Genomic DNA, 16,202 nt, shown 5'->3' with positions numbered 1-16,202 from the left:
TTACAATTGTGCTAAATATTTCACAATACACGATCGATCATTGATATGAAATTTCACGAAGCAACCTACATTAAAGTTCCAAATTTGAATTTTTTTTGCTAGAATTAATCGTATCACTCACCTTACTTGCTATACAAAAATGTCCCCTACCTTCATGTATTTGCAATGCCGATTCCCTCAGGCATCTTGGTTTTGATGTCTCTGTCGAATGTGTCGTCGATTTCGACCAATCAGAGGTGAGTATTTCCGTTAGGATTGAGGTTCAGATTTTTCAATTATTCGACAGTTAATTTCATGATATATATTATTATTTCAATATAAAAAATTGTTATGGAGTGCCGAAATCGATAGACGCAAAAATTTCATCAATCCATCATGAAATGACTGAGCAATAAGCGTTTGAGATTGAACAATTTTCACGATGTGCTCGATTTTAGAATTTCATTTTGTACCCCAATATGTTCCCGAAAGACGTCAAAAATTGGAAAGATATGATGATTGTATCTCTTAGAATATAAGTTTACATGTACATGGTATAAGATCAGATGAACAAAAATGAATTTACTGTCAAAAAATGTCATAAGTTTTATTACATTTGATTTGTAATAAAGACCTCTAAAACACTCATTCAACATTTTTATTATTATTATTTATGTATTTTGAGTTGGATTTCTGCACTGAAAAAAGAAAAAAACTTAATTTCAATAAAATATTGGAAAAGTTTTTGTTAAAAAAATGTTTTGCCTTAAATATGCACAAGCTGCGATGTATGGAACAGTTGTAGGGCACATCTGCCATTTATCTACCATTTCATCAAAATCTGAGATGACCATTTTGAGAAAATCGACTTTTAGTTTTTAAAATAGTTTTTTTGACGTAGGACTACGTCTTTCATTTCTATACCGGGGTGTAAAATCAAAGTTTCGAAAACGAAAGCGTTACGCCGGAGACCGAGATTTTGAGCGTTAATAGCTCCTAAACAACTGAACGAAATGGTATGATAAACACTTCATTCGAAAGATAAAATGTCTACGCGTTATATACTTGTTACTTTTTGATCCAAAAACTTGTTTCAATAGTCTTAAAATTACTTTCAAAAAAGGCTATTGAAATCACCAATCGGTATATAAGCGAGCGGCGCTCGGAAATCCACTCAGTTCTAATTGAACAGCGATTGGAGCATGTTGTCGCTGTTGCGGTGAAGCTCTTTATTTATCATGAAAGCGCGGATGAACGGTGTCACCAAGAGCCTGTTTGTGCACCCTAGGCCAGAAGGGAATCTATCAGGAGGAGAGTGATGCCACAAACGGTTCCCTGGGAAGACATCGCTACACACACATACACGCGCGGCTATTAACAGATGGTTATCGAGTTGGCATTAACCACTGGTGGGCTTCCAGTATCGAGAAAAATGTGGAAATAACTAATCGTTACTGAAAATAATCTGTCAGTTCCTATGGGAATTTTCAAAATATATTCATGTGAAAGAGTTTAATTGAATGTTTTCTATCCATGTAACACTGTGACCAAATATGTTTCAATTAAGTACTATTAACAGGTGATTATCGAGTTAGTATTAACCACTGGTAGGCTTCCAGTATCGAGAAAAATGTGGAAATATCTAATCGTTACTGAAAATAATCTGCCAGTTCCTCTGGGAATTTAAAAATACATTCATGTGAAAGAGTTTATTATTTATTTATTTATTATTTATGTTTTCTATCCATGTAACACTGTGACCAAATATATTTGGTTTTGTGATTTTTCAATCAATCGCAATTAACAGGATAGCTTCTGAAGATTATTCTTCCCCATCAGTAGGATATTTCCGTATCCAATATTGTATGCGCCCGCAATCGATTATTGCTCATTTGCCGAAAGTTCCGAGCTCAGAGAGTTCATTCCCCTCTAGTTTGCCTTCCAAATTGCCATCGTAAACCACACCTTCTCTCGATTCAATCACACACAAAAAGCATACTTAAGCGATATTCTGGTGGTGAGACACATTCATTTTTCGTGAGGACATCGACAAGACAACATCGTTGCCTAACGTGCTGGAGGAGGTGGACGGCGAAGGATCGACACATACACGCGCAGAACTCTTTCCGTTAGGATGCCATTCAGCATCGAGAAAGTTCCGGAAAGATCTAATCATTGCTGGAAAATAATCTGCCAGTTCCTTTGGGAATTTTCAAAATATATTCATGTGAAAGAGTTTAATTGAATGTTTTCTATCCATGTAACACTGTGACCAAATATGTTTCAATCAAGTGCTATTAACAGATGGTTATCGAGTTGGCATTAACCACTGGTGGGCTTCCAGTATCGAGGAAAATGTGGAAATATCTAATCGTTACTGAAAATAATCTGCCAGTTCCTTTGGGAATTTTCAAAATATATTCATGTGAAAGAGTTTAATTGAATGTTTTCTATCCATGTAACACTGTGACCAAATATGTTTCAATCAAGTGCTATTAACAGATGGTTATCGAGTTGGCATTAACCACTGGTGGGCTTCCAGTATCGAGGAAAATGTGGAAATATCTAATCGTTACTGAAAATAATCTGCCAGTTCCTTTGGGAATTTTCAAAATATATTCATGTGAAAGAGTTTAATTGAATGTTTTCTATCCATGTAACACTGTGACCAAATACATTTGGTTTTGTGGTTTTTCAATCAATCGCAATCAACAGGATAGCTTCTGAAGATTATTCTTCCCCATCAGTAGGATATTTCCGTATCCAATATTGGATGCATAAAACCTTGTGCCTCCAACGTAACGCTCTCGTTTTCGAAGTTCTCCAAATATTCATTCATTCAGAATGAATTCAGATTCAACTTCATACAAATGATCTCTATATCAACGAGAGTCCTACGTCACCCTTGCGGTTATACCATAGATATAACCCACTTCCTGTTTTTCAGTGTGGGATTTAAAAAAAAAATTTTTTTTTTGAAAATTCAATTATTTTCCTAAAACTTTTCCATAGATAATTTTTTGTAGGATTTACCATTTTCGAGTTAAAAAAATTTATAAAAAATGGTCAAAAATATTTCGCCCTTTCCATATGTTAGTATAGATAAATTTTCGGAAAACTAAGTATGCCAAGTTGCTTAATTAGGTAAGGTCTTCACGCCCAAAAAGTTTCATTAAGTTCTGAAAGGGTTATGCCAATCCAATAGACGAGTTGGCGCGAAATCCGTCCATAGTATTGTCGACCGTGCACATGATGAGTAACACTGCGTTTCTATTTTCCAGCCAATGGCCTCCACCCATTCCAAAGGTTCGATTTCAACGCTCTCCGGCAGCTCGTCGGGGGTTTCCTCCGGAGCACCCAGCCCAACGGGAACCACCACCAAAAACAGCAAACCCCGCTCGAAACTGGGCAAGAACCGTCTCAGCAGTTTCACCTCCGGCAGCTGGAATCCGTTCCGTCGGACGCAGAGTTTGGGAAAAATCTTCTAAACCACCCCCTATATCTGAAACCGTGTAAAAATTCAACAGTTCTTCCAAAAATGTCCACACCTTTCTACAGTCGAATTTACGCTAGCTATCCCACAGTGTATAATGTGTATAGATTTGGTGCGTTTGGTTTGCCAAAAAGCGCAACCGCCAGAGGTGCCAGAGCTTTGGAAAGTCTCCAACGTTTTCTATGTTTTATCGTTTTATTCGCTAATTTTAATCGAAACAATTCTCTAGAGGGGTTGTTTTAACAACAAAAAGGATGCCATCACAAAACACACCCACGATCGAGAGAGTGTAACTTAATTTATATATTTTCTACCCCTATTCTTTTAAACTGCAGAAATGTGTTGCCGACGTTTCGCGTTTGTGCGTATTTATTATTTTAACCTCTGATTTAATACTTATTCTACAAACGGCACGACGCAGCGAGTCGTGCGGCCTAATATTTTACCTATGTAAGACGGTTCTTTTGTAGGATTAGAAATGATTCGCGGATGGATATCCGCTCATTCCATTCCCAATAATTAGGAACACACTTCTTAAACACACCCATAGAGGCCGGAATTATATTTACGCAGATGTATATTTCTAATGTTTTGGCTGGAATAGAGCGTAGATTGGCGAGATGTTGCCGCCGTTAAAGAAACGAAAAAGATGTTGTGGGTTTTCGCCAGGTATAGAAGCTGAAAGAACGCCATCACCATCTCACGGTTTTGTTAATTTCGTTGATGATTACATAGGGATGTAACGCTTGCATTAAAAAAATGGGTGGGTTATATCTATTTATTTATTTATTTATTCATTTCGTCAAACAAATGTAGACTACACACTTATACACTAATGTTACAATGTTTTCTTAGGTTAAATATTATTTTTTGCGGTACATGTTTCTTTTTAGCTGTTTTTTATTCATTGTTGTGTCAATTATTTCGCAGTGCTGATTGTATATACGCATCATGCGATTGATAGGGGCGTTATTTGCATAATTTGTTCTGGATGTTTTGGTTAGAAACAAATTGCGCGTTCTTAGTTGACGCCCAGGTACATAGAAATTTAGTTTTTCTAGTAATTCAGCTGACTGTACTCGTTGCGAAATTAGGTCATTAACAAAAGAAAGCATTGCAAATTCACGGCGTTCTTTTAGTGTTTGGATGTTTATGAGCATGCAACGTGCTTCATATGAAGGAAGTGGAAGAAACTGTTTCTGGACTGACTCAATGCGTTCTTCATGTACGACCATATACGGGTTCCAAACGATGTTACAGTATTCCAGAATAGGCCTTACATATGTAATATATAAAAGCTTTATTGTGTATGGGTCCTGGAAGTTATGTGAGAAGCGTTTGACAAAACTCACACTATTCGCCTTATTTATTACAGAGTTGCAGTGTTCTATGAATGTGAGTTTACAGTTAACTATTTCACATTTTTCTACGTTTTGATTTCCATATTACATATTACAGACGTATTACAATATTTGGTACATGTTTTTTTTCTGCTAAATGTTATAGAGTTGCACTTTTTCATTTTCAGTGTTAGTAGATTTTTATCACACCAAGTATGGAATACATGTATTTCGTTTCGAAATGCTTCGATGTCGTTTTCATTTCCAATTTCCGCGAACAGCTTCATGTCGTCGGCATACACAAGTACATTGATACGCTTGAGAACGAAGGAGATGTCATTAACGTACAGAATGAAAAGAAGAGGTCCAAGATGAGAGCCTTGTGGGACTCCCGAAGTGACTTTTCTGGATTCGAAAGAGAATTTTGAAAATGAACAATTTGTTCACGGTTTGTTAGATAAGAATTGAGCCAGTTTAAGAGTCTTTGTTCCATTCCTATTTTCTGCAATTTGAAGAGTAGTAATGGAATGTCGATGCGGTCAAATGCTTTACTGAAGTCAGTGTAAAGAGTTTCTACGTGTTTGCCATTTTCCATTGCATTCAAAATAAAACTCACAAAAGCCAACAGATTAGTTGCAGTTGAACGGCCTTTGAAGAAGCCATGTTGCATACACGTAATTCTATTCTTTACTTGTTGGAAGACTTTTTCGTTGACTATTGCTTCGAATAGTTTAGGAATGCAAGAGATAATAGCAATTCCACGATAATTACGTACGTCAGATTTAGCGCCTGATTTAAAGATAGGTACCAAAAAAGATTGTTTCCATTTTTCTGGGAATATTCCAGTTTGTAGTGACATATTGAAAATGCAATGTAAGGGAAGGGTGAGTTCCTCAGCCAGGTTCTTTAGGAATATAGGTGCTATTCCGTCAGGTCCTGGTCCTTTTGTTCCGTCTAATTTTTTTAGTGCATGGCATATTTCCTGTTGTGAAAGATAGTTCACCGATATGTCATTTGGATAATCCGGTAAAAATGAAAAGTAGTTCCGATCGCGATTTTCTTCGGAAAATGTGGTATATACTTCCTGAAAGAAATTTGCAAAGAGATTACAAATTTCGTTCGAAGAATTCCTCACATCCTCATCGAGATGCATCTGCGATGGGAAATTATTGTTTTGAGCTTAGACTTTACGTAATTAAAGAATTTCTTCGAGCATGATTTGACTTCAGTTTCGACCTTTCTATTGTACTCTTCGTGTGCACTTTTAATTGCAAAATTTAATTCTTGGGAAATATTTTGATATTCAAGCAAATTCTGATGACTTTTGTCTATTTTGTATTTTTATGTGCTTTTTGTTTATTATTCTTTAGATTTCTTATTTGAACGTTAAACCAAATAGGATATTTGCTGGTTTTTTTTTTTTTGGCAGACTTATCTCACTTCTTAACTAGGCGAACCTAGCCAGAATTTTCACCTGCCCCCGGGCTTCTGAATGCCAAAGGGGGACTAGGCTCTGCGGAATGCACGTATCTGCATGCTCGTGCTGTTTCAGTCCTGACCGAGAAATTGTCGGACAATCGCGCAGGTGCTAAGGATGACCGACTTTTGGATGCCGGCCAATTCCTTCTCCATATTCAACACCTTTAGCGCTTCCAGAAGTGTCTTCGGGACAATTCCAGTTCCAGAGAGAACGACTGGAACAATTCTTGGGACCTCCCTTAGCCCCCACAGTTCCTTGAGCTCCACGGCCAATGGTCGGTACTTGCAGATTTTGCGACCGTGGGTCTCCTCCAGATTCTGGTTCAGTGGAATAGCGACATCGATGATGGTGACTTTGCGGTCGCTCTTGTCGTAAACCATTATATCTGGACGGTTGTGGTGGATCGAGAGGTCGGTCAGAACAGTGCGATCCCACTACAGCTTGAAACGGTCATTTTCCAGGACAGGTGCAGGCAGGTACCGGTAGTTTGGTACGTTGTCTTCCAGTAGAACACATTGGAGCGCCAGTTGTCGATGAACAATACGGGCCACGTTGTTGTGGCGCTCGGTGTAGGCTGCGTTGGCCAAAACGGGACAGCCTCCCATAATGTGCTCTATGTTTTCACCTGGTTGATGGCACATCCGGCAAATGTCATCAACGTCTTGATGCCAGACGTACCGCCTGCAGTTTCTCGTCGGCATTATCCTGTCCTGGATAGCTATCATGTCGGCTTCTACTACTGAAGAGAGTTCACCACGCGTTAGCCACAGATTAGATGCGGCCTTGTCGACGTGTGGCCGATCCAGTTGATGGGGGTGGGCACCATGCACTGCCTTCTGCTTCCAAGCTGCAATCTTCTCCTCCGCTGTCTGCAGATTGCAGTTGAGTTGGTACTCCGCTTGCGCCAAGTGCAGAGCGCTGTATCCTCTGTCGGCGGCGCAGACAGCCCGGTATAGCGCGTTTTGGTTGGCGCGTTCTGCGAAGTACTCGCGCAGTTGTCGTACCTGGGCAACACACAGTGCAGATATGTCGACTATTCCAAGTCCCCCTTCTTTACGTGGCAGTGAAACTCTCTCCAGTGCCGATTGAGGATGGTGCATTCCGGCCTCTTTAAATGCTTTCCTCATCCTCCTCTCAAGGTCCTCTAGGTCAGTTTTGCTCCATTTGACTACACCAAAACTGAAGGTCAGCAGGGGAACCGCGAATGTGTTGATCGCGCGTACCTTGTTCCCCGCGTTGAGGAAAGTCCTCAGGACACAGTTCACTCGACTCAAGAACTTGTCTCGCAGCTCCGTCTTGATGTCGGAGTGGCGAATCCCGGTGAGCTGTCGGAATCCAAGATATTTATAGGATTCGCCACGAACCATGTCTCTTATGAACTCGCCGTCATAGACCTCGTAACCTCCGGATTCGGTAAGCTGCCCTTTCAGCAGATGGACACAGCGGCACTTGTCGAGGCCGAACTCCATGCAGATGTCCCTGCTTATGTCTTCGACAACCCGGATAGCTACACCTAGACGCTGACGTGAATCAGCGTAGACCTTGAAATCATCCATGTAGAAGGTATGGGTCACTTCTTCGTGGGCGCCGTCGCCATACCTTATTTTATAGCCATGACCGTTTCTATTGAGCGTCCTACTGAGGGGGTTCAGTGCCAGACAAAACCAAAGCGGGCTGAAAGAGTCGCCTTGGAATATCCCCCTCTTTATCTGCAGCGTTCTAGACTGCAACACATTTTCCCCATCACTGAGGTGCAGAGACGTACTCCACTGCCTCATCGCATGCTGCAGGAACCTAACGACGACGGGATCAATTTTGTAGAGCTCCAATACCCGGACGAGAAACGAGTGAGGTATGGAGTCATAAGCCTTCCTGTAATCGATGTAGGCCATACTTAGGTTCCGCTGGTTATATACCGCCTGGCCGACTATGGCTGCGTCGATGATGGCCTGGTCTTTGCAGCCATGCGTATTTTTCCTGCATCCTTTCTGCTCTTCTGCGATGATGTGATGCTGTTCGCAGTGAGCAGAAACTTTGGCGGTAATTATGCTGCTCAGTATTTTGTACAGACTCGATAGGCACGTTATCGGTCTGTACTTTGATGGGTTCAATGTGTTGCTGTCTTTCGGGAGGAGGAAGGTGACGCCACGGGTGGCGAATTCAGGAAGGTTGTGTGGGTCACGTAGCACCTTGTTGAAGCACTCAGCTATCTTTGGATGTGCGACGGTCAGCTTCTTGTGTCAAAAGTTCTGGACACCATCGGGGCCCGGTGCTGCCCAGTTCCTCAGGTACCGCGAGGCTTCGCGGACATCGTTCTCTCCGACGATGATAGCTGGCATCTCTCCAATTTCACCACAACTCTCCTCCTCCCGTCTTAACCACATTTGCCCGTTGCGATGTTCTACTGGGGTCTCCCAAATACCAGCCCAGAAGTTCGTCACATCGCTAATATCTGGCAAACCTTCGCGGTAGTCGGGCTTCTCGTCGCTAATGTGGTCGTAGAACGCTTTCTCGTTATCTCTGAACATCCGATTTTGTTCCTGGCGCTTTGCAGAGTCAGAGTAACGTTTCAGCCGTTTTGTAAGGACGCTCAATTGCTGTACCAGTGTGTCGAGTTTTTCCGTCAGCTGGTGAGCTCCCAGCTGGCGAAGTTCAGTAGGCCGCACGATCACAGCAACTTGGCGACATAATTTCACCGATCTGCTGCCTCTTTTGTACGCCATCAGTCTTCCAATTGCGGCGCGCTTGTTTAGGATCCGTTGCTCCAATCTCCTTCGCCATGGAGGCTCACGCCTTTCACGGAGATGTTGGAGCAGTCCGCCTCTTGGCCTAATACGGTATCCTAAACTTTTGGCGGTCGCCACAGCAGCGCAGTAAACTTTCAGTTGCAGCTCCTCCATGTTCTCAGCATCAACCAAGTGCAGCGGAAGAACGTGCTCGTTCATGAGCTTTACTGCACTTGTCAGCCTGCGGGAATGCTGCAACTTCGGGATCCTGGGGCGCGACAAAGGGTCCGTGTCGCGGAACTGTGAGATCGCCTCGTCGTAATGGAAGACCAGATCGCGTAGTAGTTGTTGATCTGGCTGTGGATCTTCCGGCTCAGAGGGTTGTTGTACTGTGGCCTCCACTGGTGCTGATTCGCGTGCCCCACTCGCGAATGAATTGCTCAGCCGTACTGAACTTCGTCTCGACACATCGCTTGCTCTGCTTGTTCTGGAGCTTAGTTCTCTCTGCACCTGCTGCTTGATCTCGTCGACTTGCGTTTGGGAGAGAATATTGTTGCGTACAATCGCTCTACGCCTCGCGTTCATCGCGTTTTGGTCAAGCCTCCCGACGAACTCTGGATACGCTTCCTCGAACATTGTTAGTATTCGAGGGCGACCGCTCATGTCCGTCTCCAAAGCAGTGCAGATGTAATAGGCGCGGATCACGAATTCGTTCATTTCGTGTGTCCACATGATCCGTCGCCTAGTAGTACCCACAAGTGTGGACGACTGTCGTCTGACAGTCGCAACACGCCTCGTAGGCGCAGCGTTTCGTTGGTTATGTCGATGGCTGCTGTTTCCGTGTGGCGGTAGCTCTTCGGGTTGAACCCGGCTGGTGGCCCGCTCTTGCACATCGCCCTCCAGCCGCTGGCCGCTCGCTCTTACGCCCGTTCCAGGACCAGCTCCAGTTCGGGGACCCTCCTCGGGTGATCGCATTCGTAGTATTCGTCTTGACCTTAGCTCCATTGTCTGGGTGTATCTCCTTTGCCCGGGAGACAGCGGGTTGGCAAGGCCTCCATGACCCGGGAGGCCTTCCCCGGGAGAGATATAGCGCTCTGACTCGCTCGCACCCCCTCACTTAGCCACTTTCGACACCCGTTCTCGGAGCCAAGACCAGGTGTGTGTTTCCAGTTCACGCCCGATCTAAAAATGTCGTCATATGATCTTCGTGGAGGCGTGAGATAGGAACATTTGAGACCAACAGGTAGGCTCCTACCCTAGTGTTGATCCCCATTTGAGAACCATTTTTTTTTTTTTTTTTTTTTTATCTGTATTATAGTGACTTTCAACTCATTTGGCTGGTTCGTCACTTCTACTTCCATTTTTGGAAGAATGTCGGGAGTGAGAATTGAACTCGTGACCTTTAGCGTGAGAGGCATGGATGTTACCACTACGCCACATCGCCTCCAAGTATTTGCTGGTTGAATTTCTTCGTCTTCTTTTCTTCGGCACAATTTCTGATATTATGTTATTCAGAATTTCGTGAAGAATATGTACAGTTAAGTTGACATCTCGTTCGCTGTTTAATAAAGTTTGCCATTCTATGGCTTGTAGGCTACATTTGATTGCTCCAAAGTTCGTCTTGTTATATTCCAGTACTTCTTCATACTCCCAGTCGATGGGCAATTGTCTATTATGTATAAAGATTGAGTATTCAATTGCTGTGTGAAATTTTTCATTTTTCCAAAGAGGAGTCATGGACTCATTCACACAAAAGTCGTCGGTGATGTTAGTGAATAATAGGTCTAGATAATATTTTTGGAAATTTTTTACATGATTTATTTGGTTAAGACCGAGATGTGCAATTTCGTCAAATATACAAGTGTTAGCGGAGTGGAATTTGCGTTTGACGTTGATTGGGTGCTGTTGTAATGTGGCTGATTTTCTGCTCGGTACGGGTTGATTGTTTCGCCCTTCCTGAAATTGATGTATTTCGGGACCGAGAGGCCAGCAATTGGATGGTCGGTATTTGATGGTGGGCCAGCAAACTGCACTTTTGCTGAGGCCAGCAGTTCCTTATCCGATTTATCGGCGCGTCTGTGTTGATTTTTGTTATTCGCATTGTTGCGAATGTGCTGGCTGTTGTTGCGTGCAGTTTGCTTTCTTCGCTTTCTGTTGAGTTTTGCTTTGTCGGCTGCTTTTTCTTGAAGCCTACGAATTCGTTGTTTGGCATCGAATTCCGACCAGTCCGGTTTCCAATGCCATTTATGGTCAAAGCGGCGCCATCCTGGAGAAGTGTGGTCTTCCTTCGTATGAACTATTGTGATGGATGCGCGGCTTTCAGATAGTTCCTCTTCTAAGCTTACAGTTGGCTTGATAGTGTGGGAGACACTAGAGGAAGTGTTTTTACTTCGCACGCCAGTGTGATGTGCGAGTCTGTCAAGTCAGTTTTTAGGGACTCGAATAATTGGGGCAGAAGGTCGATGGAGTTTGTTGTTGTTGAATGTTTTATTTCCATTTCTGCAACTGCGACTGATGCCGCTAATTTCGCTACTGATTCTACTGCTGCGCTGTTGTCCGTTGGGGCTATTTCTAATAGCGATGATATGGTATTTTTGATTTCCGCAGTGCTGGTTTTTGTGCTGCTGAAGACTTGCGAGACGCTCTTTTTTATATCTTGCAGCATTTCTTCTATGTTCGAGAGGGTTTCATCGTGTGTTGCACTGAGCGATTTGAAGTTGTTTAGTAATTTATGATTGGCTTCGAGTGTCATGCCAATGTTTTCGTTGATTGATTTTAGTGGCTCCACAAGCGACTTCATGCGAAGGTTAGTTATGAATTCTTCTTGGCAGTCCTGACATAGTGGCAGCATGAAGGATCGCAAAATTTCTTCATGATTTCGTTACGCTCCCACACAGGCGGCGTGAAATTGGCGGTTGCAGGTTCCATAGCAACGCCACAAAAAGCGATTGTCGCTGAGCGCACAATTCACTATTCCGCACTTCATTACACTCGCGTCGATAAAAAAAATGTAAATAAATAAAGTGGAGCGCGCGGGTCACGTCGTAAAAAAGTAAGATTGTTTACTAATAAAAAAAAAAGTTACTTAAAAATATACTGGAGCGCTGGTGAAACCGGTCAGCACTCAACGACGGTTGAAAGTCGAGTATCTATGCCATGTAACACCAATTCATGCATTGTGATAGATTATGTTCTTATGCACTAAGGAGATCTGATATCGATGTTGCTCTGCGTCAAATACCTCCACCCGTTTCTGAAGGAGGGCCATATCCGTTTCTGAAGCATATATTGTAGACGATTCTTATCGTCACGTTGTGGTTTAGCGTCATTAAGATTCCTACCGGTCACACCTTGGATCGATTTAGAATCTTCAAAAGAATTGGGTGGAAGCATATTTCCCCCGGTTGCTATTAACAATAAAATTTGCAAATTCCCGCCAAAAGGATCAGCCCATCTGGGGGAAGTGCGAGTGGTGCGAACACCGGGTCTTATTTCCGTATCCACTTACGTTTTCACTACGATTGCACTTTTTTGCACCCATTCCCGTTTACAGAGATCGTGAAGTGTAAAAATGAACTCCGTGTATTGAACACAAAAATGGACTGAAAACCAGAATGACCCTGTGTTCATTTCAAATTATGTTTCTAAGAGAACTTCAGCTGTAAATTGTTTGTTTTAATTTGTTCAACACTAAATGATTTGTAAGCACGAAACCCGTATTTCGCGAGGATATATCGTGATTAGAAGCGCAGATATGAAATAAATAAGATACCCTCTGGAGCAGGTTTGTGTAAATAGTTACAAGAAATAGCGGGTTAAACGGGGTTAAACGTCAGTTTTGAAACTGTACGAATAATATGGCAACTATACGCAGGAGAACAGTTTAAAAATCCCAGATTTTCAACTGCACTTGTATGACTTGAATTGTGTTCAGCTACAACACTAAAAGTTAGCTTCTTTCGTTCACTTTTTTAGTTTATTTCATCTATTATCATGATTCTTCAAAACTATGTCGTCATTTTTATTTATATAGATTCATGAAAAATTAAATTGGCAAATTTCTATTGTTTTGTTCCTCGAGTATCACTTTCATTTTGAAGTTAAAATTTTCTTTCTTTAAGCACAACCGCTTTTCATGCAATTCGTATGATTTGCGAGCGTATCGAGCGCAATCCGACACGGGCCACTTCATCTTGGAAAAATCGTCGGATTGTTTCTAACGAGAGGCTCTGGAATTATACGCTTTGTCCCTTTTTCACGGCCACGCATTGCTGATAGACTTCTTTCAGTTCCGCTTTCGTAGGATGCATCAGCAGAGAACGATTCATCGATCGTTATATTTGGTTTTATTATTTGGACCTAATCAGAATGTGTAGTCTCATCGACAACCACGGATGCGGAAGGCACACTGAGTCTAAAAATATGTAAAATAAAAATAAAAAAAATGTTGAAGGAGAGTATGTAAATTATGATAATATATCAAGAGATAAATCAATACTATACCTTAATTGTTCAGACGGATAATACTTTCCTCTACACCGTTAAAAATATGTTCAGTATTAGGACCACCTCCAGTGCCCGTTACTTCTTTTTTGTTGTGTTGTAATTTATTTTTGATTTGCAGTTTTTTGTCGATCCAAACCTGAAAGTTGAAAACAGAACATTTATTATAAATTGGTAATCCAAAAAAAGGAAACTCACCTTTTGTCATGCTGCGTGTGGGAGGACCCAAACCATTCAGTGAATCCTTTATTGTGTTCAATAAAGCAGCTCTTGACTCCCTAGAAATGTATTTACAACCTCTGGCCACATCGGTATTTTGTTCCACGAAGGCCAGAAGGCGGGAGAATTGTTGTCTGTTTTTTTTTTGCCTTAAATAATACATAAAACATTATTCACTAAAATACAACAATAAATAAACATTTGCACTTACTCCATTTTGCGTGATTCAATTCCACCTCTCTAAATACAAATGAAAACAAAACACAAGAAATCGCTCTGTTTACCCTGACAAGGAAGTGTGTGGTGGAAACCAGAATAACCCCGATGAATGAACTCGGTATATTCATAATGAATTATACCAAATATTTGCAATTGCGTGTGAGCCAGGATAAGGTAGACCTCATTTCACTTTGCTTTCACGTGTAGTGCATTTGGGAATAAGCCCCACCATTAATAATATTTGTTGGCCTTCCGGAGCCAGAGCTACTGGAAGCCATGATTAGGGCTGGCTACACCTGGCCATACAAGGTTCAGCCAGGTTAAAAATTATTAGAATTATCAGCAGGCAAAACAACAGGCGCCAGGGGACCTACCTGAAAATAAATATATATGTACCCAAATTCACAGTCGTTGCCCAAACAGGCAACAACTAGAGTGTTAGATAGCATAATCATACAAATTTTGTATTATTTCGTGTATTGAGAGACTGACGCAACTCTGTTCAAATTGCATACATTTATTATTGAAAATTTCATCCAAGTTTTTAATCCCGGCCAGCTGATGTATCTCCGTAGTTCGTGTTCTGGGAGGAGAGTTTGTAATCATACGAAGAATTTTGTTTTGTATGCGTTGAAGTTTCAATTTGTCTGTTGGAGCACAGCACACCCAAACCGGCATCGCATATGCAATAACTGGAAATATTATTTGTATACTGCAAGTTTATTCTTTAGAGATAATCGAGAGTATCTATTGATCAGGTGATAGAATGATCTGATCAAAATGTTGCATCTTGTGTCTGTTTTGTCAATGTGTGCTCTGAAGGTGAGCTTTCGATCGAAAGTTAGACCCAAATATAATACTTCCGAGAACCATTCAATACTATTGCCATTGAGAATGACTGTCATATTTCGAGGAGGAACAAGCTTTGGAGTGTTCTTATGGGGGAACAATATGGCTTGTGTCTTTGCTGCATTTATGCATATTTTCCAATTATTGAAATATCCAGACAAAGCATATAATCCTCTTTAAAGTTTAGATCTTAGTTCTGTGACACTTCTGCCCTTGTAAATGATGGCAGTGTCATCTGCAAATAGTGACAGTTTCCCATCAGATGGAAGTGAGCTTGAGCTAGAGCTTGGGTAGACTGTACAATTCGTAGTTGCTCTCCGTGATTGACCTGAACCAACCAAATTGCACAAAGAACACACAGAATGACGCTTGGGACTAGCAAATCATTCTCGTTGTGCAATTTTCGATGATTCGAGCTTTAAATGGTCAATAACGACGCCGGCCACGTCCTTACAGTCACCAGGGGAAGGGAAGGAATGTTAGTATGATATTCGCCGCCCGAAGGCCAGAAGGGTCGCCTCTATAGCGTGGTTCCCTAGCGTTTATCATGGAGGGGGGATAATTGTTAGTGGGAAAAGGTAAGAATCAGGATTCACTGAGGTAAGTGATATGATAATGTAAACCCGAACTATCGACCACTCGACCAAACAAAAATCAGAAAATCTCATGCATCACAACATGCGGTGCTGTTTACCTCCAGGTATCCTGAGAAGAAAAACCTGTAAAATTGATCAGACTGACTATACATTTTACTATTTAGCGCAAATCAAATCGCGAAGGCCGAAAAGACACGAAACTTTTTCACTAAACTAAACAACATAATTATTACTTTCCAGATCGTTTCCTCACAATTTGTTCAAAAAAAGTGTTTAACCTAATTTAACTCACAAAGTGTTCGACAACACTAAAAACTAGCACACCTGTGATGAATTTTGAACCACTTTAGTTGCTGCCAGTAGCTGTAATATTTCCTCTCGCATCTTCTCACTCACACTCACTCATATGTGCTTCTGAAACTTCTGCGTATATTGAGTACGCTCACTATTAGCATTGCTGTTATGAAACACTACGAGCGCTCATAATATAAACATAATTTGAATCCATGCAATTATGCAATTTAGACACTTCATTTTACACTCAACCTCCCGAGCCTATTTTTCGGTAGAATAGAAGTAACAGATTTTTCAACACAATCGAAGGGAGCTGAATATCAACTAACACCACACTCCAAAATACACCGAATAGAGTAGAAAACCGATACCACTTCTAGAGCTAACTTTGCATTTTGTAGTTGAGTTCACAAATTTTTCCCTGTGTCCCACTTATATCGCAATCGTACGCGCATTCATCACTTCTTTATGCCTTGTAAATAAAATCCCTTATCCAAATTCCGG

General features: G+C 41.6%; 1 protein-coding gene and 1 long non-coding RNA gene across 10 annotated transcripts in view; one reads left to right on the top strand and one right to left on the bottom strand.

Annotated features, from left to right (window-relative positions):
* LOC129763342 (rhophilin-2) overlaps positions 1–4,114 on the top strand; it is a 263,041-nt gene extending 258,927 nt beyond the window's left edge. For all 9 annotated transcript variants that reach the window (XM_055762306.1, XM_055762313.1, XM_055762314.1 and 6 more), the window contains one exon: positions 3,261–4,114. In XM_055762306.1, the coding sequence (XP_055618281.1) occupies positions 3,261–3,467 (207 nt within the window). In that variant the 3' untranslated portion in view covers positions 3,468–4,114. The remainder of the gene's footprint in view (positions 1–3,260) is intronic.
* A 9,091-nt stretch (positions 4,115–13,205) lies between these two features.
* LOC129765603 (uncharacterized) lies at positions 13,206–13,867 on the bottom strand. Its single transcript, XR_008741449.1, has 3 exons — positions 13,720–13,867; positions 13,522–13,660; positions 13,206–13,432 (listed from the first exon to the last, which is right to left on the bottom strand). It is a non-coding gene; the product is annotated as an uncharacterized LOC129765603 (long non-coding RNA).
* Positions 13,868–16,202: the final 2,335 nt, after the last annotated feature.

Source organism: Toxorhynchites rutilus, chromosome 1 (genome assembly GCF_029784135.1).
Source record: "Toxorhynchites rutilus septentrionalis strain SRP chromosome 1, ASM2978413v1, whole genome shotgun sequence".
NCBI classification, from domain to species: Eukaryota; Metazoa; Arthropoda; class Insecta; order Diptera; family Culicidae; genus Toxorhynchites; species Toxorhynchites rutilus.
This window is presented reverse-complemented; position numbering and strand designations above follow the sequence as displayed.